Source organism: Ictalurus furcatus, chromosome 7 (genome assembly GCF_023375685.1).
Source record: "Ictalurus furcatus strain D&B chromosome 7, Billie_1.0, whole genome shotgun sequence".
Taxonomy (NCBI): domain Eukaryota; kingdom Metazoa; phylum Chordata; class Actinopteri; order Siluriformes; family Ictaluridae; genus Ictalurus; species Ictalurus furcatus.
In genome coordinates this window covers 7,738,574-7,763,907 of record NC_071261.1, presented here as the reverse complement: position 1 = coordinate 7,763,907, position 25,334 = coordinate 7,738,574, and the positions used below count along the sequence as shown (strand labels likewise).

Here is a 25,334-nt window from a genome sequence, read left to right as displayed (position 1 = left end):
GTAATAAACAAGAGCAAAGGGGACAGAAATGGCCATGATTTGTTAACAATGTTCCGAGAAATTCTGATATGAAAAAAATAATAGTTAGACTGGCTTCATGTTTCTCGTAGAACGAGTTTAAATAAACGGAATAGACTTTAAAATTTAGATGTTCGCAACAAAGGTAATAAATTCTGATGTCAATTTGAAAGCAAACTGATCCATAACTTCAGTTTATAATCTTCCAAATGTATATGACACAGGATCAACAAAATATTCTCTTACGTATGTGCATAGTTCATAAATAACCCATTGTAATATATGGAATTCTACACATAATAATAATTTTTGTCCTCTCCTTTTTTATTTTGTTTTTTTGACCATCTTTGGCCATTCATCAGTAAGGTGGCCCACCATAATACTGTCTTCCAGTGCCTAGTGATCAGAATCAGTTCTGAACAGAAAAGGCTGTTTGGGGCTGTAGTCTGCTAATTAAAGGCACAGAGGTTCTGCTTGTTTGGCTGTAAATTGATGTTTTCTGAGCTCTGGCTCTCACTACGTCTTTTTACCTAAAAATAGACAGATGAAAAAAAACAATTATTAAAAAGACAATCTAGAACAGTCACTGATATATGCTATACGTTCCTTATGGGGGTATTACTTGTTGCTGGTTAGTTTCTGCATAGTGTGCAATAAAAAGTATTCTGAAAGTAATCAGACATGATGTAGTGCTCCTGAGACAGTTTGATCCTTTGGCTATTACCTTGCATTGGAGGTGCTGGCAGGCGGCGACGGTGCTGGCGAGATGAATCTATGGTTTGTGGCTGCAATAAAAGTGATATATATTTCACTGGGTATGTGTGTGGGTGTGTGAACATGAGCAGTGTTCTGCTGCACAAATGTGTCAAATGTCTGAGACGCTGACATGGTACTTTGTTTTGTCCTGACCTTGGCAAAACGTGTCTGCGGTGCTACATTAAGGCCGGCATTTTTCAGAGCTGCAATTCTTGCTGCAATGTCTGACACCTGAAGGAAAAAAAAAAAGTCCACTTATTATAGCGTCATGTTAATACTGCAAATCTACCCTAACCAGGACACAAGCCCAAACAAAAAGATTTACACGTGCATGTAGTGGCCTCAAAGAGACATACTGTTGAAATTGTGACACTGGTGCCAAAACCCGGGACTGGGCGCAAGGCAGGAACACATCCTGGATGGGACGGTGGTCCACCACAGGGCAACATGCACACACATTCGCATTCGCATACACCGGGGCAATTTCGCATAGTCAAACCACCTACCAGCATGTTTTATCTACTACCAAGTGTCCTACATGTATAGTAAAGCATTTGCCTATTTCTCCTGATGCAAGTAGAAAAGAGTGTGATAATATTTTCTTTTCATTAGGGCAGAAATACGGGTTGTCATAACAACAGCAACAACATGATAATAATCATCGTCATAATTGTAGTCAGTGCTGACTGTTTCACTAACTATGCTATTACAGGAACAGCTTGTAGATTCCCTAGAACTATTTACAAGTCGCATTAAGTGTTCCAGCAGAAGCAGTGTGGAGGAGTACAGTACTGAGGAATAATGTACCTGGAGCTCGGACTGCTGTACATGAGCGGCGGCTGACGCCACCTGTTCCTCCAGGTGAGAAAGTTCTTCCTCTTTGGTTTCTCCGCTGATGCTGCGTGCACACTCCTCAAGATCTCCCAGTTCAGCCTCCAGCCCAAATACGGCACTAGCAGCCACGTATACCTGATAGTCATAAATATATATTCTGTGCATGCTCTGCATAACGTAATAATGTATGGAACATTGCAGACCACTTATGGAGACAAACTCTGCACATTAGCTAGAGGCTGATAGGTCACAGTATGTCAGCTTGGTTCCTACGTTTTCCTCTAGTCTGCTGAGCTGCTCGTCTAGTCTCTTGCTCTGAGCAGGAGGAAGGGTAGGGGCAGGTCGATCCCAGGACTCTGACTGGCTGAGACCCATGGCACCCTGGATGAGATCTTCAGTGGCATTGAGAACCTTCAGGACCTCAGTGGTGATGCTGCGCAGAGATGCAGCTGAATACTTCTACACACACACACACACAATATTGATGGGACTTTCAGAGTTGTCTAGTGAAAGTTTAAAATAAATAAATAAATAACTGGGACAGCAAGCTTATTTAGCATAATTAAGCAAACAAAGGAAAGAAGACAAAGTAAAAAAAAAAAAAAAAAAAAGCTGAGATAGGAGGATTGCAATCCAGATGAAGCCATTTGCTGCTTCTATCATTATGTATATAACAGTTTTCATTGAATGGAAATGTGTAATAAAATGCATTCCATTACAACTTGAAGGAATCACCTGCTGTAGCAGAGTGAAGGTAAACTGCAGGTCTTTTTCTAGGTGCACATCCTAACAGTTCCAGCCAGAAGCATGGAAAGAAGGAAAGTGAGAAGCGACAGTACAGTACAGTAAAACATCTAACGAACACAAATCGAACACAAATCTTACTTTGTAGATTTCCTCTGGGGGGAGAAACTCTTCCTGACCAGGAGGAGTGCAGTCCAGAACATCCTTGAGTGTGTGGTCATTACACTGCTCTGCTTCTGCTACACAACTACACACGTCTGTTTTGTCAACCAAGTTACCCCTGCTCTCATTTTCCATATCGCTCTCTTGTGTTTGTTCATCCCTGTTCATTCTCTCATTATGGAATCCGATTTCATTATCCTGTGTCGTCTGGTTTGGTTCTTTTTGTTTTCCCGTTATTTCCTCCTTCCCCTTACTCAATTCATCAGCGAAATCTGATATGCTGTATCTTGTCTTGCTGATATGTGCCTCGGTTTCTTCTTCCAGGATATTTAAACCCTTAACCACATTCTCAATCATGTTTGTATAGTCTGAGTTCCCTTCCTCACCACAATCAAGATCATCCTGACGTCTGTATGTCAGTCTCTCTTCCTCCTTGTTCATTCTTTTTTCACTTCCTGTATTGTCCACACTGTCATTTTTACTTTCAGCTGCATATTCAGGGTCTTTTTTCGGCTTCCTGCACTCTTGAGTCTCAACTTTTTCACTTTTTTCCCAGCTCTCCACAGGTGTCTCTCTTTGTTTGTCTATCTCCAAAAGACCTTGGGCTTCTGGTTCTATATGTGCCTCATTATTTACACTGTGTTGATTTTTTACAGGCTCAGGCTCAGGATCTTCTCCTCCTCTACTATCTGATCTGTCTTTCTTTCCCTGCTCAACATTCTGATATACATGCATTCCCTCACTCATATAATTTGCTTTGTCTTCAGTCGTTTTAATCTGTCCCTCTGAGCCAAAGTTATTAGTGCTATTTAATTCTCTTATTAGCTGAACCTTACAATCAAAGCACTCTTTCTGTGGCATTCTGGCAATTCTCTGTGTTTCAACGGCACTTTCATTGTGCAATTTATCAATCATATTTGTGGTCAGGGTTTCTGAATTCCTCAATTTTATGTTCTCTATCTCATTGTCTTCTACATCTGGTAATTCTTTGCCTGCTTTTTGATATTTATCCTCGTTCATCTCCGAGTCTTCCTGGTCTACATCCACCTCCATATCACATAAGACTTCTCTTCTCTCTTTGTCCCTCTCATCATTCTTTCCTTTCTCTCGCTTTTCATTTCTCTCATCTACGGGTTCTTGTACCACGTCAAGCCCATTCCTGGTTAAGGGGAGCTGTGTTCCATTGACTTGATCGGACAGTTGTCTCATTTTGGATGTCAGCTGCTGATCTGAAGCACCACTCAGAACATTATCCTCAGTGTTGGGGTCTTCTGCATCAGGCGTAAAAGCATTAGGAGTCATGGCCCCTGATTGCAAAATGTCTGGGGTCAGAGAGTCTGGTGTGTTCGCATTTATAGTCTCGTCACTCAACTCTGAAACACTCTCTTGCCTCTTGGTCTGGCATTTCAATAGATAACTCAGTAGCATCCTGCCATAGTCCTGCTGCAGAAAGTACAAAATATTACTTCTAAATTATTATAATTTATTATAAGGCATTATATGTGTATTTTTCTATGCGTATATCAATCAGCCATAACATTAAAACCGCTGACATTACAATCTCATGAAGTTATTTCATTACAGTGTTACCTGACAATGGGTGGGACATATTAAGCAGCAAGTGAACAGTCAGTTCTTGAAGTTGATGTGTTGGAAGCTGGAAAAATGGGCAAGTGTAAGGATCTGAGTGACTCTGACAAGCACCAAGCATGTGATGGCTACATGACTAGGTCAGAGCATCTCCAATACAGCAGGTCTTGTGGGGTTTCCCCGGTGTGGAGTGGTTAGCATAATCAAAAGTGGTACTAACCACTTTTGATGTCTGCTGCTAACATCTTGGTGCCAGATACCAAAGCACACCTTTGGCACAAGAGCACAATGGGAGACCTACACAATATTAAGCAGGTGGTTTTAATGTTATGGCTGATCAGGTTATATACGTTCATTTAACGACCAGCTCTAAATATCTCAAATGTTTTCCTCACAGGTTCAGATAAAGATAGCCTTCCCCCACTGCACACTCTCAAGCCTTTCCCCTCTGTAGCCTCACGCTTATTTCTTCTCCTCCGTCGTGTCCTCTTGACCCTGTTGTCCTCTAAGCCATCCTCACTACTGTCTCCACCATCAGGGTTTGCAGTAATACCCATGGCACTATGGCATTGGCAAGACAGGTGACTGTCCTCTAGACACACCTTCCTCTTCAGGAGAGGAAGTGATAGTTTATGGATTTGGGGCATGGGGTTGTTCTGGTCACTGTCACTATGGGGTTGGTCAGTTGGTAATTTTATAGCTGGCTGTGAGCTGGTGTCATGATCATTTAACAGGTTGCTGGAGGGCAGATTCTCCACCCGGGCAGCAGCCCAGGCTCCATCAGAGTCTGACTCGGTGTCAGAGGCTATTCCGTCATAGGCTGAGATCACACCGGATTCTTTTTCCAGCGCACTGAACATCAGGTTCTCACGCTTGGTCGGCAAGCTCAGCCGAGACTGTTGGGTACTCTGCAGGGCAAACCAGTTCCCATCTGGACTCTGTAGCACTGAGGATGCACCTTTGTCACACATGGACAAAGACACAAAAACAAACGCATGTACATTTCACATATTGGCAAAACATACTGACACAGAGACAAAGCCGCCCTTTAGGTATAGGCAAGAAACATCATCTGATTTTTATTTAAAAACATTACAGGGCATTTAGGAAGAATAAATAAATAATCATTTTTAAAAACTTGCACTATAGATTTACCGATATCCGCACCTCAGTTTCAGAAAAACTTACATGAGTTGTCCATCCAATCAGTATTCTGATTCCAGCTAGCAATGGCAGGGACCTCATCCTTCTTCAGCCCCTGTGTGCAGAGCATGGAGCTCTGCTCTGCTTTGTCATGCTGGGCCAGTATTTCATCGGTGAGAAGTGAGAAGGCTGACTGGGACTTCTGGGATGAAAGGAGGCCATTTAGGAAAAAGGACACAGGCAAGCAAAACAGCAAGTCACAGTGACATTTTACTCTCCTCATTAATTTATTTGGCTCTGTCGGTACATGTGAAAGCACAGACCTGGGAGACCAGGCTACCCTGGTGTCTAACAGTGACAGAAAACCGGAGAACTCACATTACTGTTCTGATCAGGTGGTGGCTCCAAATTACACTCTGTATCCATCTCAGATAGACCTCTCCTCCTGCAGATAATCTGAGGTAAATGACAAGGTTTTCAGCTTTACTTCCAAATAATGGTTTGTCAGAATATAGGTAAAGACATGTAAAACATGCTAAGCTGCATGGAACAGGTCTTGGATAACACATACTGGTAATGCTGGACAGTAGATACAGAACTAAAGTTCTCCTTGTAGTTGTTCATGCTTGTTACTCACTGTCTGCACAATCATGGTGGTGAGTTCTTCTATCAGCTCTCCTCTGTTGTCTCGTAGGTAACAAGCCTCCTTCAGCTTCTCCTTCAGAAAAAAAAAAACCCAATAAACTTCAGTACTGTCATACTTTCTATTAATGTAATATTTTACTGTAACATCGTTCTATTCTGGCTGCAAATCCGAACATCCAAAATTTATGGCAAATCTCAATACATTCTCAAGACAGAAAGTATAATAAGTGTATTAATGTAGTCCCTTTACACTACTACCAGACCACTACTAAAAATACTAAGGAGCCTAAAGCAGAAAGAACATCACAAGACAATAAATCATGGATCACTGAACTTTCTCTCTAAAGAGTCAAGACGTTCTTACACAATGATGCTTCTGAAAAACTGGGTCCAGCTTTGTAAGAAAAAATCTTTTTGTCCTCTTTAAATGAAAGAAGATTTAAAAAAAACAAAAAAAACAACGTGTGGGTTAAAAAGCTTTCTGGCCTGTATGCATGTCAAAAAATGCACTAGGAAAAAATTATAACTTCCTAGATTTAACGTTAAAAGGAATAAGAATACCTTAATGTATTTGCAGTCTACAGTATATGCAGCATCAGTGGTACCAAATAAGTACCTGATTGCCCGTTTGCTTCTCGGCCTTGGTAATAGCCTCATCTATGGCCTCTTTTGCCACACGGAGTGCCACGCTGATGCTCTCTGCCATGCTCTGCTCTGCAATGAAAGAGTACACAGTGCTATAACATTTTGTAAACTAGATCATGTTGTAGTCTCAAAACTGCATGCTGATGTGTATGCAAAATTATTTTAAAATTATATATGTACATATATATAGTCACTTACCTTCACTATGCTTGTAGAATGTCGAGTCACTCTCATAAACACTGTCATCAGTGCTTTCAGCATATGTACTTCCTTCTGTTAAAAACAAAACCATCACACTATTGGGGTGATGCAGCACATCACAACACAACACATCTTTATGAGGTGTTTTACAGTTCATTTACAATACAATACAATACAATACAATTCGTTTACTGTGATATACTATACAATCGTTACAAGATTTACATGAACAAATTTATTAGTGCTACTCGGATTGACTAAATGTTTCACAACCTCATGAAGTCTTTTTTGTCATTTTTCCAGGTATTGCTTTCTTATCAATAGCAAACAATGCAAAACTATAAAGCTTGCAGTCCTAAAACAGCATTTTACATTCAAGATAAACATAATAAATTCAGAAGAGAAGAAACAACGCACATAAAAGAATGCATCTGGAGGATGTATCTGAAAGATATTCAGAATGAACAAACAAGTCTAGTCTAAAATCTGCAATATCCCTGTATCTGTTTTGTCCTTGTGTGTTTTTGTGTGTGTGTGTGTTTTTGTTTTGTTTTTTACTATGAAGCAGGCATAATATTACAGAGGAAAGATAAGCCAAGAAGTAGCATTACTACCACACTGATAATGGCGCCATGGCATCTTCAATTATCCCAGTTGTCAAGCTGGATTTTATATTAGATGACCACAGGCAGGGCAACCATACAAAAATGCTCTGCCTTCTAGAGGAAGAAGAAAGAGATTTGTCTTTTGGTCATTTTGATAGCTTTATACCAGCCGTGAGTGGTCAGCAGCACCACTGCAGTCATAAGCACACTATGTTTATTTAACTGGGCCAATAAAATGTATTTTCTCATTTTTTATGGATACCAGATATCGACAGCACCATACATGGCTACACCCCAAGCTATTGGAGTTCAAACAGCTTCTAATGCTGCTACCCACTGATTTGAAAGGCCTGCCCTTTACAATCCCACACATTCCTACAGAAATAAGCCCACACACGCATTATGCAAAAGTAAACCTTCTCTGTGAAACTACACTTCTTGCCTTTATTGTACTCGGGGAGCATATCAATTTATATTTCCACACCTGTACATTTCTACAGAAACATTTACGGTCTCTGCAAATGCTCCTTTACCCATTTCAAGGCTACATATTCCTATAGAAATACACGAACATACTCAAACAACAGAAAACAGTGAGGGGCAGTGAGAATCACCTTCTTGAGTGTGTGCACATGCATAGAGAGAGAGCTTCCAACAATTTGCAATTTGCATGCTCCAGTAATCTAGCTGTGACAGTCGCCCTCAAGGTGGGATTGCATAGTGACATGCAAGCTGCAGCTACCAGATTTTTGCACAGCGTTAATCATAACGGCATTCACTATGCCACCGAGCATGGAGTATATAGAGCGCTTTAAAGGAGGGTTTCAAGACGCTCAGATGTGCATTGACTGGATGCTGAATGCAGATGCATGACCAAAATTGAGTTTTTCTGCCAATAACATACTTTAACATCCCTACTTAAATATACTTAATCAAACATGGACATGGAAATGCTTTTATTTAAGCTACATTCTACACCTGCCATTGTTATCTGGCTGCTACGATCACACAGAATAAACACAATCAGTATTGGTTTTCCATAAGTAGATTAGGTTGTGTAACGAGTAATAATGTATCAACGTGTACTTGGTATCATTTCAAGTCCAATTTCTAAATAAAATTTAAATGTGAATAAATTCACCTTGGTAATTCCATTATATTCATAGTCATGGAGTATTTGGTTGTGCCTAATGCTCTATAGTGTGGATCCAGCAAGGAAAAGGACTGGCAAACCTACAGAAAACACTACATCGTGACCTTTCCCCTAGCCAAAAGGGTAATTCTCTGGAATGTCTTAAAATAAATCCAGATAAGATGGTGTACACAAACACACAGATGAAAGCGCACACATTGTATACAGTGCCTTGCATCAGTATTCACCCCACATTTTGCAGCGTTATAACCAGGAACTGAAATGGGCATCTTTAGGATAATTAATTATCCTAATTGTAGAATAATTACTCACTGTCCACTTTACTAAGAACACCGGCAGACCTGCACATTTATGGCAATGCTCTGATCAGCGCAATCGGTGCATGTGGCAGCAGCACAATGCAAAAAAATCATGCAGATATACAAGTGCATCTCAAAAAATGTTAATATCATGGAAAAGTAAAAAAAAATTGAATCTTGATGATTATGGCTTACAGGTCATGGAAATCAAAAATCTAGGAAGGGAGCGTCTTCCCTTCTTATATTTCACTGTGCTCCTGGGAACATTCAAAGCTTTAGAAATGGTTTTATACACTTTCCCAGCTCTATGTTCTCCTAATAGCACTGATATCTAGCAATTCAAACAAATCCCTAACTTGTATAGTCAGTCTCTCCAGGATTTCACGAATTTGCGATTGCGGAAATGAACGCAAAATTTCGCAAACTACGCGATATTCTGAGGAGCTTGAGATTTTTCAAAATCACAGCAGATTTTCCATAGATTTGGGCCAAGACGCATCATGTGACGTCACCAAAAGGTGAATTCAGCCTAAGCTTTCTTGGATTCACGTCTGTCGAACATGAGTACCGCTAAAAGGTCTCATTTACCAACAAACATCACTGCGAAAGACTGTGCAAGACTATTTCATGCAATCTCGCCAATTCAAGTAGTTTTCTTCCCAAAAAAAGGACAAAACACTCAGCATTATAAAGTGCACTGTAAATTTTGAAGAAGAAAAAAAAGCTGCAGCAAAATGTACCCAACCAAATTCAGTGGAATATTAATAATACATCTAAATAATTGTGAAATGGATTATACGGATATCTGTCTTTTCTATAATAAATAAATAAATAAATAGATAAATAACAGAGACAAGACCTCAATATACAATATAAAGAAGAGCATAAGCAGTAAATAACTAAAGTTCAACACCTGTAAATTCAACCTGACTCCCCTGGTCTCCAACGTGCCTCCTGTAGAGCATCTTCAGCACTTTGGCACTGCCGAATCTCTTAAACCGTCTTCTCACATTACTGTAGAACCACTCTAGAGATTGTGTCTGCAGCAGTCTGCAAATACACACACATCAGCAGACATGATTCAAAGGAACACGATGTCAAATTACTTAACTGTAGGACGCGATGTATAATGCTTTTTTGTTGATATCTGTGTGATAGAGACCATCTGTGATTAATATTATGCAAATTTTATGTGACTGCTTGAACCAGTAGGTGCCATTATCTCCAACAGACATTTATATTCATGTAATCACACAGCACACACATATTTCTGCAAACACTACTGTACACAAACAAATTCAATGAGGTGAAGTTGTTCAAATCTATGTTTCTATGGGTCAACAGGATACACAGAGGTCTGTTATGCCAGTTATATCAAAAAAGAGTAACAGTATTCTGTTGGGTTTTTCCATTCAGTGCCAACAATACAGTAAACATATTCCACAGCTACAGCTCTGTATTTCATTGCCTCATGTGTTATATTTCATGCCAGGAAATATTTTAAAAAATAATCATTTTAAAAACCACCCATGAGCATACATTAACCATTAACATATAGCCAAGACATTATTGTTTTAATATAGACAGGGCTGTTTCGGACCCTGATTGTAGTGTTAAGAAAATGGGGAGCGATTAAATTGCCTCATGAACACATTTATTTGAGGAGAATCGAGACGTGAAAGGTGACTAGCGTGCTAAAAGTACAACCCAAGAATACAGTTTTCTGGAGATCGTGGTATCTGCTAACAAGTTTCTTTTCCAGGAATTAAACTATACAATTAAAAGCGATAATAAAATACTAAAAAGCATGATCTTATTTTATGGTCCTGGAAAAAGATTAAGTACTAATCCCACATTGCTAATGTTTACCATAAGAAAATTATGGTAATTCTGTTATTAAGTAAGCACTGTTATTTTTATTTATGTATAGATACAAGAAGCTTCCAACCCCCGTTACATTTCTCAGTGACGAATTTCAGTCACTTAGAAAACAAACAACCATGAATCCATAATTTAAGAAAATATAAAAAGTCTGTTAAAATTTGCACCAATTTTTTTTTTTGCAGGACATGTGTTCCAAATATTTGTATGAGCTGAATCTGAATTTTGCTTGCTAACATGTCCTGGAAGCTGCAGTGTGACAATATGACAAGGTGCCACTATAACTGGCACAGAACACCATTCTCTATGACAAAAATATTAATCTAATGTGTATTCATTTATATTAATGTATATGGCTTGAGTTCTGCTGTAATATGTCTATGTAAAAGTTGAAAAGTAATAAAAAAAATGTATTCAGTCAGGGTATCGAATGGTACGAACCATTCTACAGAGCCATGCAGTGCATTTGTGTTAATGTTAGAGGGAAAGTGTCATCTAATGAACTCTAACAGCAAAATGGATAGAGGAAGAATGCTTCTACAGAGAGGACAAGCAAAAATATGCATTCGATTCACTGCACATTTTAAAACATTCGTACAAGTCTATGGAACAGAATCACAGAACCTCTACCAAGAGCAATATCTTTTGGCTTGAGGAGTCCTCAGTCATGGATCAAGCATCAGTAGCACTCTTGAGCCCTTGATCAGTCGGTAAGTGCAGTAAAAGCACTTACCTGCTCTTCTCACAGGCGGAGCACAGCCAGCTTTTGTCAGTTTCAGAATATGAGCAGCAGCGCTTGCAGACGTTGTAGTGACAGTCCGAGCAGCGGCGGCGTGGCTTCAGAAAGTAGGTGAAGGATGAGCAACAACGGATGCAGCATCGCTCATTAAAGCCGCGCTGACGTGATAGCAGAACACAGCGACTCTCCTCCTGATCCAGCGCCTGTTTCAACTCACTGTAAGGGAGAAAGGCGGAAGAGCATACGTGTGTGTGTGTGTGTGTGTGTGTGTGTGTGTGTGTGTGTGTGTGTGTGTGTGTGGGTGGGTGGGTGGGTGGGTAAGAGAGAGAGAGAGAGAGATAATAAATACAGTGTGGCACAGAAAGATAGACAGCGCCCTCCACTAATATTGGCACCCTTGGTAAATATGAGCAAAGAAGGCTGTGATCCTTTGTTAAAATAATTCACAAAAATACTCTGCTTTCTTGGAAATCAAACAATTGCAAACAAAATACAGGTTTATCCAAAAAAATATTTGTTTAATATAGGTGTGCAACAATTATTGGCACCCTTTTAGTCAATACTTTGTGCTACATTCCTTTGCCAAGATAACAGCTCTGAGTCTTCTCCTATAATGCCTGATGAGGTTGGAGAATACATGGCGAGGGATCTGAGATCATTCCTCCATACAGAATCTCTCCAGATCCTTCACATTTCGAGGTCCATGCTGGTGGACTCTCCTCTTCAGTTCACCCCACAGGTTTTCTATGGGGTTCAGGTCAGGGGACTGGGATGGCCATGGCAGGACCTTGATTTTGTGGTCAGTAAACCATTTTTGTGTTGATTTTGATGTATGTTTTGGATCATTGTCCTGCTGGAAGATCCAACCACGGCCCATTGTAAGCTTTCTGGCAGAGACAGTCAGGTTTTCATTTAATATCTGTTGATATTTGATGGAGTCCATGATGCCATGTATCCTAACAAAATGTCCAGGTCCTCTGGCAGAAAAACAGCCACAAAACATTAAAGATCCACCACCATATTTAACCGTGGGCATGAGGTACTTTTCCATATGGCTACCTCTCTGTGTGCACCAAAACCACCTCTGGTGTTTATTACCAAAAAGCTCTATTTTGGTTTCATCTGACCATAGAACCCGATCCCATTTGAAGTTCCAGTAGTGTCTGGCAAACTGAACACGCTTGAGTTTTTTTTTGGATGAGAGTAGAGGTTTTTTTCTTGAAACTCTTCCAAGTAGTTCTGGAGATTTTCTGACCCCAAGACGCAACTAACTTCTGCAGTTCTCCAGCTGTGATCCTTGGAGATTTTTTGGCCACTCGAACCGTCCTCTTCACAGGGTGTTGAGACAATACAAATACACATCCTCTTTCAGGTTGATTCATAACATTTCCAGTTGACTGGAACTTCTTAATTATTCCACTGATGGTGGAAATGCGCATTTTCAATGCTTGTACTATTTTCTTATATCCACTTCCCATTTTGTGAAGCTCAACAACCTTTTGCTGCACTTCACAGCTATATTCCTTGGTCTTACTCATTGTGATGAATGACTAAGGGAATTTGCCTATGTGTTACCTCATATTTATACCCCTGTGAAACAGGAAGTCATGGTTGAACAATTTCCTGTTCCTAGTCACCCAGGTGTACTAAAATTTTTTAAATATCAATGGGAATATACTTCAAATATATTTTTCTCATATGAATTCATAGGAGTGCCATAACTGTTGTACAAATATATTTAACAAAGATTTTTTTTGATAAACCTGTCTTTAGTTTGCAATTGTTTGATATCTATGAGAGCAGAGTGTTTTTGTGAATTGTTTGAACAAAATATCAAAAGCTTAAACAATAAAGACAATTTTTCACAACCTTCATTGCTCATATTCACCAAGGGTGCCTGGAGGGTACTGTATATGTGTGTGTATACACACATACACACACACACACATTATATATATATATATATATATATATATATATATATATATATATATATATATATATATATAAACAGCATTAGTGTAGCCAGTCATCTAGCAAACAGAACAGTAATGCTGTTAGTATACTAATTTATCTTCTAATTTCACACTCCACGTGTTATTTATGCACTGTGTGGTTGGCAGACACAAGAAAATGTGCCCTGTACCAGCAGGTGCAGGGCCACGGGAAACCCTGCTCACAGACTCTTGCCAAAGAACGCACCCCAGGTGAGGTGAAATGAAAGATCACTAAAGCTTATATTACCATGAGCATCCAGACAGTTTACAAGAATAATATAATCTTCCTAAATGTGCATGACAAATAAAGAAGCAACATAAAATGGCTACAGAAATTCCATAACAACTACAGAACAAAATCAACACCAACAAAATCTAAAGATACTGGATATTCAAACAAGACACACTAGACACTTGCTGTAATTGATTTTTAGAACACTACAGCCACCACAACATATCCATCACAGACAATTCAGATGACTCTCCTGATTAAGGGAAGAGTGGGGTCTGAAAACACAAAATGCACTGGAACGGGGTCAAGTCAGTCGAAAAGGGCTAGACACTCCTCTCAGAGGCATTTTCCTCCACTACAAATGATAGTTTGGGGCCACAGTGTTTCAGGCACTAGTAAAGTGTGTCACCTTCCTAACAAGCAAAAAAAAAAAAAAAAAAAAAAAAAAAAAAAAAGAGAGAATTTCACTGTGCTGTAATGTTTATGTGATAAATAAAGGCTTCTTCTCTTCTCAGTTTGGAGAACCCAAACTATAAGTAGCTTTCAAGCAGTTTTCTGCTCTCGGCAACTGGTGTGAGGTAAGTAATGGCACATGACATTAGGTGTGGGATTAAGCTGAGGGTTGGAGCCACAGAAATCTTGGGAAATCTCCTAAATGGCAGAGGACATGCCTTGTAGGTGCATGGCATAGGTAGAAGTTTAAATTCCAAACAGAGCCATGCAAAGTATCCAATAATCACTACACAAAGATCTACACACAAAACTATGGAACACAGCGCTATAAGGCAAGACTTCACAAGGAACCTAAGAAACCACATGGTTTAAATATCAAAATACAACTTTTCTACAGCTGACTGACTTTTAGTCAGTGACTTACGATGGCGCAGAAACGAACACATCCTTCGGGGGCTGCTGAGTGAAAGGCTAAACAGGCACACAAAGAATGTGAATTGTCATCATCACTTTTGGAGTGATATGTAATGTATTCTAAAAATAAACTGGGCCTTGTTCTGTCAATCGGCGTCATTTCGTGATAGATCATTTACCGGTTTATTCGGCGTTCAAAAGAGCCTGAGCGCAATCGACACGTCGAGACAGTCAGACACTTTGAATTTCTCATTTTACTGTATAGAGTAGGCAAAACTGTTCATTGTCCCAAAATAGTGCGTGGGTGTGTTAATGTAAATAAATTACTGAATTAATTTATTACTGAGTACTAATTTATTACTCAGTAAAATAAATTACTGAGTGAGTTAACGTCAACTACATTTAGCAAGTGTTTTGGACAAGGCAAGCTGTAGTAATTAGCATTAGGAGGTTGGGTTATAGCTGTGTTTCTTCATATATTCGGTGAATGTTAATGCTGGTTAACAGGTGCAGACAGTTGGTGGATAACGGAACTTAACTATCTAAGTAATTTCGAGGTCAAAAGTTCTTCACAAGGTTAACGTGACAAAAAAGAGAGGATGGGGTTACAGTAGGTTGTAATGCTTTCCACTATCTCTGTAACGTTGCTTAAATTAATAAGGTCGTGCAAAACAACTGGAGATGAGGTGCTAAAGGCAGGAAAATGGTGAGTTTACAGGTCACATTTCCAAAATTATACAATTTGGGATTCTGTAACACAATTTCTCAGTTAAAGCCCAAAGTCTATTAAGTACTCTCTTCTAATTTACATTACCATATACTATTTACATGACTGGGTTCTTGTTCTGTCTTATCTTTCTTTTTAAATGTTTTATTATTTTGGGCGGCTGTGGTTCAGGTGGTAGTCCGGGTTGTCCACTAATCGTAGGGTCGGCGGTTGGATTCCCGGCCCACATGACTCCACATACCAAAGTGTCCTTGGGCAAGACACTGAACCCCAAGTTGCTCCCGATGGCAAGTTGGCGCCTTGCCTTGCTCTGCTACCATTGGTGTATGTGCGTGTGTGTGAGAATGGGTGAATGCGACACGGTGTAAAGCGCTTTGTAGAACCGCTAAGGCTGGTTTACGTCTTGGTTTTAGATTTTCAACATATGTTACAGTTTCAGTGTCAGACATGAAATTAGGCTGTAGTTTTGAAAAGCATGCATAATAGACTACTGGAAGCATGCCTGATGCACCAAGCTTCTCCATCTGTGCAGCAGAACAAGACACACACACACACGCACACACAAGCCAAAGAGTAAACAAACACAGGACAACATTTTCTTGTACAAATATATGAAAATAAGGTTTCTAAACCATAACAGCATTACCAGACTCTTGATTGATATTTCCTACCTACTTGGGACAGACAATATTTCACCAGAAAATTCACCTTCATTTAGTCTTGTATTGTCAGACTGGCTACTCATAATCTTCTATTACACCTTGCATCGCACTCACCTCAGTAATTCTGTCATGCCACACAACAGAGAAGAGCTTGAAAAAAAAAAAAATGAAAGCATGAAATTAAACAATAAAATTAGAAGTGGCCTCTACATGCCTTTATTATTATAGAATAATAGAGAGGGTAAATATTGAGGGTATTTTTATATATTTTTTTTTTCCATTTTTGTTGTTAAATAATTATAACTGACCGGTTACACCATGGTCCATCGCTCACTGAAAGCACAAAGTTTTTATGTAAAGTGATTATGTACAAAGATGACTAATATTTGGCAATTAGTAAGTTAATAGGTCAAGCGTTGAAAAACACTCATCTTCCAGAGAAATAATGATTGTGTCACAAGTTGCCAAACAAAGGGCTGGGCCCTAATTTACAATCACAACAGGAAGAACGCAGAATTTCTACAGTGATTTAACAGCTCAAAAGTCAGCAAACCCCTACACAATGTGTATATAAATGAGCAAACGTATATAAAGGAGCACTGCTAAGGTGTTTTGGAAAATGATTACTCTGAAATTATTAAAAGCAGTTTACAGAAATTCCAAGCTATTGTGGGCATGATGTACTGCAGCAGTCTGCTTCGACGTCTATTACTAAGGAAGCAACAAACAATTAATCAATCAATACCGGCCTCATTAGGAAGCCAGTCAGATCATGAATAAATGTATACATCAACAGTTCCCAGTGGAATACATTAATCAAAACATTTTCAAGTGGCCCTGCTCGACTGTGATTAAAATGTGGCCTTCTACATCCTTCACTGAGAGAAATCAATACAGACTTCCATTTTAAATTACTATGTAGCCACTCCATTCATCCATCCGTCCGTCCATCTATTTGCTATACTGCTTATCCTACTGGGTTACAGGGAACCTGGAGCCTAACCCAGGGAGCATCGAGCACAAAGCGGGGTACAATCACATTCACACACCCATTCATACACTATGGACACTTTAGACATGCCAATCAGCCTACCATGCATGTCTTTGGACTGGGAAACTGGAGTACCCGGAGGAACTCCTGCAGCACGGGAAGAACATGCAAACTCCACACGCGCAGGCAGGAGCAGGAATCGAACCCCCAACCCTGAAGATATTAGGCGAACGTACTAACCGGTCCAATAGGTTTATAAATCATGTCAGCCTCATTAACCGTACATCAACTAAAAGTTTACAGAAACACTGACATTGTGAAAGAGAACTGTTTGTTTTAACTAAATACTTGGTGAACTAATCTTATCCTGGGAACAAAAACAGATTAGTGTTGACAAGACGTCTGATTATCGTGCGAAATAAAACATTGGTGCCAGACTCACTAATCACAGTGGGGGAATTCCATTAATCAGATGGGGTAAAAAGCTGATTTGTGGCATGTTTTATGCTTCAGAATGTTCGCTATATATGGACTGCTAATAAACAAACAAAAAAATTTTTTAAGTTAGACCAAAAAATACTTGACTCATAAAAGTAAAAGGGAGTTAATTTTAACATTTTAATCTGAGTATAGCAATATTAATATATAGTAATAATGTCAGAGTTGAAAAAGTACTGAAAATGTTACTTAAGTGAAATTTATAGTGAAAGTCTAAATCTTACACAATTAAAAGTGAATATACACTATAAAAACAGAAAGGAACCCACCGTGCCACCATTTAAACATTGCCACTTTTAAATGACCTCACATATAACATAGTAAAAAGTAAATGTTTAATTGATGAATTTAAGTACGTAGACAAACATCTTTTTTTTTCTTTTTTTTTTTTTTTTTTTTTTTTTTTTAAAGTTAAATGTTTTGTTAAGAAATGTCATGTTTTCATGTGAAAACTAACTTTTATCACTTATCTAAAACGATATAAGCAATTACACCGTTTTGCCTGAAAACACAATTCAATCTCTGTACATTTGCTGGTCATATGCATGACATACAGTAGTGTACTAATGAATTAATAAGAAGTAAAATATCCCGTAAATAACCATTAATTTACCATTACGTAAAATTTGACTTGCTGCCTAGCCAATTATTTTAGCTACTAAAATCATTGTTAGTCTAACCTGGCATTAGCAAAGAAAACAGGCTTAGAAAATATAGCCACTTGCCAGGTATACAATTTTCCTGCCAAACAGAGTTAGTCTGTTAGTTTGGGCATGAGAAAAGGGGCGGATGGAATGGATAAACAATGTCCCGAAGGATGAGGGGAAAGCATTTTGCAATAAGAGCTCACCACAGTGACCTCTTGTGTCATTACTTGACACAGGTAGTTAATTTCCTAGACTGTGTTCCAGTGAAAGAGGCAGGGTTGCAACAGGCTGGTCATTTGGGTATTCTAATAGAAAAAAAAAAGACATTTTATAGAAAGGTAATAGAGTACACAGAACAAATTGTACAGTGCTGATCAATTCAGTGATAAGGCCTGTAGTGCATGAATATCTTTTCAGATATGTAGGTAGCAGGCCATACTCTCAATCTCTTCTTGTAGACGAAAGCACTGATGTTTCACAGAGCTACAGTCAGTTAAACTTCAATCATTTCAGAGAAACGGAAAAGGAAAAAAGAGATGGAAAATTGTATGTACACGTATTTCAATTTGTCTCTCATTATTAGAGGTCGACCGATAATTGCTGATAACTGATTAATCAACCAATAGTTTTTAAAATTGATAGTGAATGAAAACATAAACACTCAAAGTAAAATATTGCTGAACCTTATTACAAAAATACACAGTACTGACTGCACCATGAAAATGTACTGTACGTTTTAAAAATAAATAAATATATATTAACGATTATTAAATATGAGAGTAAATTAAAGATATACATCCTAACTGAACCAAAAAGTTACATTCCAAATAACAAAAATAGAAACATCCGATATGAATAAAAAAAAAATTAACCCAACAAAATTTGTCTAGGTTCTGCTCTCGTAGTGTATAAAGACAGCGGACCCTTCTCAGCCGTTCCCGCAAGGGACGCAACCGGGAAAACAAAATTATCAGTCGACCTTTACTCGTTATCTCGTTGTGATATAAAGAAAAAAATAAGAAGACGAATAGAGGCTGGTGAGGGAACAGTTGCTTATAGTTTAGCTGTTTATTCATTATGCAACCACAATGCTGCATTTATATCCTGTCACATCCATCAACAAGTTCAGCGTAGCCCGAAATGCAACAGCCAGAACAAGAAAATCTGCTAACACTTTATTTCGATAGTCTGCTTTAGACAGTCTAGAAACCATCTATAGACTATGAACAGATTCTTAATAACATTTCAGAAGTTGTATCACTGAAGTCCATATTAACTGAAATTCTGATAGGACTAGGAACAAGTTCATGGTCTAAAGCTGCTACATCTGCTACACATCAACAGCCATAAACCATCAAATGAAGTAATAAAAAGAGGAGGTTCTACAGATTACCTACTAAACATGAACAACCATAAACTTTTGACAATAATTTGTTGATAGTTCATGTCATTTTTGACAGTTCCTGACAGGTTCTTGACAGTCTATAGATGGTTAGTTGACTGGCCCACCAATTTATCCCTTCATGTTAGTCGTCCAGTCTCAGATGAAGAATCGCCCTGTCCGGTGTCGATCTTCATCAGTGATCCTTTCACTGTGTCAGTCTACGCCACTGATCTGGTCTCAGTCTCCGCTGCTGATCCCTTCCAGGCTCAATCTCAAACCCGCTCATGTCTCAGCCTATGTTCTTTATCCTGTAGCACCCTGAGCTCCGTCTCCTGACCCTGGCACAAACTCAGGCCCTAATCCCATACAGTAAGGTACTAGTTTCTGGAAGTAAACTATTGCATTCAGTGGTTTAATAGGTTCCGTTTAAGCTTTTGTTTATACACGCACAGTGTCCAATGTATTCTGTACCCCTAACCTGTAACTGCACTAATTGGCCATTGGCCACATTGGTGACTACCAATTGTAACCCATAAGCTGTCCGTTAATTTAAAGGGAACAAAATGAGCCCACCAGTGAACAGGTATTATTTGGGTAGTCAGCATTTGTCAGAGCAATCACACTGACATACATGGCAGTGACATTTTGAGCTGCTGAAGCTGAACAGTGAATGAACGGATGTAAACTGAAGCGCATTACAATCAGTTTACTTAACTAACCCAAACATATCCTGTATACATATGAGTTTAATCAGACATATACACAACATAAAGCTAATATTACAGCTTGCTTCTGCACAAAATGAAGCACAAGTCAACTTGAACTTAAAAGTAAGGTGCTAGGTAGGATGGTACGTCGCGTTGTGAATACGCTCTTTATGTAACAACGAAGAACTAAAGCATAAAGAGTTCACAATATTGTATTATAATAGTGTACTCATCATAATGTTATTATTTCAGGAAATCAGGATTTGACAACAAGGGCAGTTGAGCGGGATCCAAAATAGCTGCCCACAAAGCTGAGACCATATCCTTTCTCAGGAAGTAAGCTACTGCAAGACAAGGAAGGGAGGGACCTTCCTGCATTCTGTGATTTGTTCAAAAGGAATGAGTAATCTCTAATGCAATCTAGCTATGCATGGATTAACAAAAGAGCCTATAAAACAATTCATGCCACTCCAGACAGAGTATTAAAACAGTGTTACAGCAAAATGCGTACACAGAGAAACACAAACAAATACTTTTTGGACATACTGTACTATATTTTAAAGAGAAAGGTTAATAAATTATAGATAATAAGGTACAATATCCTGGCTGCATAAGTAAGTCCCTCCAGAATTTCATGATTTTGTGATCGCAGGAATTAACATATAATCATGCAAACTCTGTGATATTCAGAGGAGCTTGCAATTTTTCAAAATGATGTGGGCTAAGACATGTCATGTGATGTCGTTCGAATGTGCGTTCTTTGATTCACGTGCATCGAACAGGAGTACAGCTAAAAGTCTCATCTACCAACTAACATCACTGCGAAACATTGTGCAAAACAATTCAGTGCAATTGCGATTTCGCTGATTCGAGTAGTTTTCGTCGCAAATATGTTTTAAAAGCCGCATCAGAATCGAGCATTTTTGGCTGCAACAATCAAAACAAAGCTTAGTAAAATTCTGTACGGACTGATACGTGTGTACACATTCAGTCTCATGTTCAAAAGTAAATATACAGTTGTCAATGAAATTTTTCTGCTTAACCCCAAATAAAGATCTGCTGTTTCTGTAGGATTTTCATCACATCTTCTCGGTTTCATCTGACTGTTGAAGGCATGTACCAAGAGCTTACGAAGCATGTATGGTATCTCACCTGTCAAAAAATACTGATCATGAGAGGGACAGGATGTCCCTCAAAAATCTGTAAAAGGACAAGACAAAATCTTACTGGGGAGGCTGCCAAGAGACTTACGGTAACATTAAATGGGCTGCAGGAATATCTGACAAGTACTGATTACTCTCTGCATGTGACAACAATCTCTCGTATTCCTCACATGTCTGGGTTATGGGGTAGGGTGGCTAGACAGAAGCACTTTCTCACATCCAAAAAACATCCAAGCTCAACTAAATCATCTCAAACCATGTGGACAAAATGTATTATGGTCTGATAAGACCAATCCCAAAAGGTATAATAATTCCATAATTACAAAAGGTTTGTTTGGTGCAACAACAACAAAAAAAAGCACAACACCAAAAGAACACCATACTCACGTTGAAGCATGGTGGTGGCAGAACTGGGGCTTTTTATCAAGGTGGGGGAATCATGAACAGCTAAAAATACCAGTTGAGTTTAGTGCAAAACCTTCAGGTGTCTGCTAGTAAGATGAAGATGAAAAGGAATTTCACCTTTCAGCAAAACACTGACTCAAAGCATACATCCAAATCAACAAAGGAATGGCTTAACCAAAAGATGATGGATATTTTTTGAATGGCCTAATCAGAGCCCAGGTCTGAATCCAACTAGAAATCTGTGGGTTGTCCTGAAGTGAGCTGTGCACAGGAAATGCTCTTACAATTTGACGGATCTATAATGTTTTTACAAGAAAGAGTGAAAAAATATTGCGCATTCAAGATGTGCCATGCTGATAGACTCTTAGTGGTGTAATAAAATAAAAAGGTTCTTCAACAAAGTATTAGTTTAGGGGTGTGCACATTGACCTAAGTTTTTTTTAAGTTTCGGATTGTTTTTTACTCAAAATTTCTCAAAAACAAAATTTCCTACATGATTAATCTCGGCTTCGCAAAAAACCTGCCGTTTTAACCGGGGTGTGTAGATTTTTTATATCCGCTGTACCAACAGGACTGATAAGGATGAACAGCGAGCTCACCTAAGACGCTCCTCTTCTTTCTTACGTAGCTGCATGTCTCTCTGCACCACCTGTAGCACATGCTCCGCCTCCTCCTCTGTCAGATTTGACATGTCCAGCTTGCGGCCCATTGTTCGACTTTTGTCTTTGTGATGACTGGATAAAAAATTTAAAAAAAATGCACATACACACAATTACTTACTATCACTTCATATCCATTTAGGAGCCTTAATCCAAGTAGGCATTTTGCATTTACAAAATAACTTCACAGCTATTACATAAGGTGCAAATGTTCACTGATGCTCAAGAAGGCAACACGATACATGAAGAGCCAGGGGGATGTAAACTTTTGAACAGGATGATCGGTGTAAATTCTTATTATTTTGGGTTTTTTTTTTATTTTGTATCTTATTTTTTTTTCATTTAGTACTGCCCTTCAGAAGCTAAATAAGGTATTTACATGTCTCCCAGAATACAAAATAATAACAATTTACATAATACTGTTTAGTATTATTTATAGCCATTTTGCACAGAATACTGATAAACTGCTATATACACTCACTGAGCAATTTATTAGGAACACCTGTACACCTACTCATTGAATTAATTATCTAATCAGCCAATCATATGGCAGCAGTGCAACGTATAAAAACCACACAGTTATGGGCCCACAGCTTCAGGTGATGTTCACATCAACCATCAGAACAGGGAATAAATGACATCTTAGACATTTTAATCATGGCTTTCTTCGTACTTTGGGCAATCAGTCATTGCTTGAATGCCACAGTCTATTTGATTTGTATTGTTGCTGCCCATGTGCATCCCTTCAAGGCCACAATTTACCCATCTTCTAATGGCTACTCCCTGTATGATAACGCACCATGTCACAAAGCAAAAGTCGTCTCGAACTGGTTTCATGAACATGACGAGTCCAGTGTTCTTCAGTGACCTTCAAAATCAGCGGATCTGAATCCAATAGAACACCTTTGGGATGTGATGGTACGGGAGATTCGCAGAATGAAAGCGCACCTGAAAAACCTGCAGGAATTGCGTGATGAAATCATGTCAACGTGGACGAGCATCTGAAAGGAATGTTCCTTTGAGATCTTGTGGAATCCATGCCGTGAATAATTGAGGCTGTTTTGACAGCAAAGTGAGGCCCTCAAGCCAGTACTAGTACAGTGTTCCTAATAAAGTGCTTAGTGAGTGAGTTTTCAGAAGGTTGATGAAGTAAAGGAAAAAAACAACATTTATGTATCAGTAAAACATTGGGTCACCATAAGCCAACAGCACAGCAGGCGCAGATTCTATAAGTCTGGAAGGTACTAGAAGGTGTAACGGTTGTCGAGAGAGCTGTCGAATACTTCGCTCTCTTGATTTATGTCGTTTTTTTTACTCAGCAATTCCTGGAAACGCTGACCAAAAACGCTGAAATAAAGTATTCAGACCATTATAGAAATATTCATCATGATATAACGCTGTTTCAGAGTGACTATGCATTCATTCGCCATGACTGTTCCCTCTAAGCAAACAAGTGGACCAAAACCACACCAGCAAAATGCCTTCCACAACATAACAAAGACACAGTTTTATTTTTTTTTGTTTTTTTTTTGTTTCCCTTTAATTTGTGGCCCATCCGTACCTGCAGTATTTTACACAAATGTCTTACTTTTTCATACTGGTATGTGTTTTCCTTCACAGGTCACATGGCAAGTCATGCAAACTGTCTTATTAACGGTGAGATTGTAGGACACTTTGCAAGTCATATGAGTTCAAGTATTATTTTGTAGGATGGTGTGCAGTAGCGTGTTACCGTATTGTGTGTATTGGTGTATTTGATTTGTTGACTTGTTACTCAAACATGCTGAAATAGTACGCAGACCGTGTGTATAATAATTATAATACAATATAATAATTATAATAACAACAACAACATTAGGATTATTTATAGTTATTAAAAGTATTGCTGCACTACACGGCCAGCTCTGACAGTACTGGCGCCCTATCTGTCCAGCTCTGACAGTACTGGCGCCCTATCTGTCCAGCTCTCGATAGTATTGCCGCCCTATACGGCCAGCTCTTTTATAAAAATAAAAAAATAAAAATAAAAAATTTATTGCTGCACTACATGGCCGGCTGTAACAGTACTGGCGCCCTACCTGTCTGGCTCTCGAAAGTATTGGCACCTGATCCGAATTTTGACACAGCAAGCACCACTCACATTTTCTTTAGGAAATTGACCGGTCTAGTTAATATTATTATGCATCTCATTATATACGTTATGTTAATATATTATTGTTTTGATTATATATATATATATATATATATATATATATATATATATATATATATATATATATATACACACACACACACATATATACACAGTATGTCAATACATGCAGTCTGTATATAATATCATTATCATCATCAACAACAAAATCTTTATAACTCATTCATATCTTTACACAACTCAACTTTGAATCTCCTGATGATTTACAGATTATAGATTTAAAGTATTTATCAGAAACCACATGATTTCTTATATATGAAGGTATTTATATGCATTGTGTATGACTACAGAAAATAATGAAAAAGGAAAAACACAGCTCGTGTTACCTAGTTGTCTTTTCTATGTTACAGTGGAACTACACTGGGACTGTAAATGGTCCTCGGTGCTAGTAGGACGTGAGTAAGATAAACTGAATCTGGTGACTCTTTACAGCATTCCTTCTGGAAGAAACGACAGACTCAACAACCCTCAGCATCATAACCAAACTAGCAGAGGTTTGTAAAGCGAGTCGGAGGAAAACACGAGTGAAACAAGAGTTCAGACCGAGGAGAGTGGGCTACTTACCGGGTTCTCTCGCCGCGTCCTTGCGCCAAGATGTCAGAACTGGAAATATATAAGGAGAGAATTTACGACCGCTTTAGACGCCTGTTATAAATAGCCGCTTTATGTTGAGAATTTAAAAAATAACACGGAAACCGTTTGTTTTTGCCGGATGACTGCAGCGGAGTGCAGCGTACTTCACGTAGTGTGTAAAAAGCCGGCGCGAGA

General features: G+C 38.8%; 1 protein-coding gene across 1 annotated transcript; it reads right to left on the bottom strand.

Annotated features, from left to right (window-relative positions):
• myripa (myosin VIIA and Rab interacting protein a) lies at nucleotides 1–25,334 on the bottom strand. The gene is made up of 16 exons (XM_053628144.1): nucleotides 25,131–25,334; nucleotides 22,295–22,429; nucleotides 11,410–11,631; nucleotides 9,709–9,845; nucleotides 6,736–6,810; nucleotides 6,509–6,606; nucleotides 5,885–5,965; nucleotides 5,626–5,703; nucleotides 5,293–5,449; nucleotides 4,500–5,062; nucleotides 2,494–3,957; nucleotides 1,882–2,067; nucleotides 1,582–1,743; nucleotides 928–1,005; nucleotides 743–803; nucleotides 1–548 (listed from the first exon to the last, which is right to left on the bottom strand). Exons 2-16 carry the CDS (start codon nucleotides 22,402–22,404, stop codon nucleotides 535–537), a joined length of 3,486 nt encoding a protein of 1,161 aa, XP_053484119.1. The 5' UTR covers nucleotides 22,405–22,429; nucleotides 25,131–25,334; the 3' UTR covers nucleotides 1–534.

Bases quoted from the DNA above. Each gene is read 5' to 3' on its own strand.
- myripa (XM_053628144.1), bottom strand. From the start codon at position 22,404: ATGGGCCGCAAGCTGGACATGTCAAATCTGACAGAGGAGGAGGCGGAG. The intron at 1,744-1,881 runs GTAGGAACCAAG...TATGACTATCAG, and splicing joins TCAGCAGACTAGAGGAAAAC to GTATACGTGGCTGCTAGTGC. The intron at 1,006-1,581 runs GTACATTATTCC...TTTTTCCTTCAG, and splicing joins TACAGCAGTCCGAGCTCCAG to GTGTCAGACATTGCAGCAAG.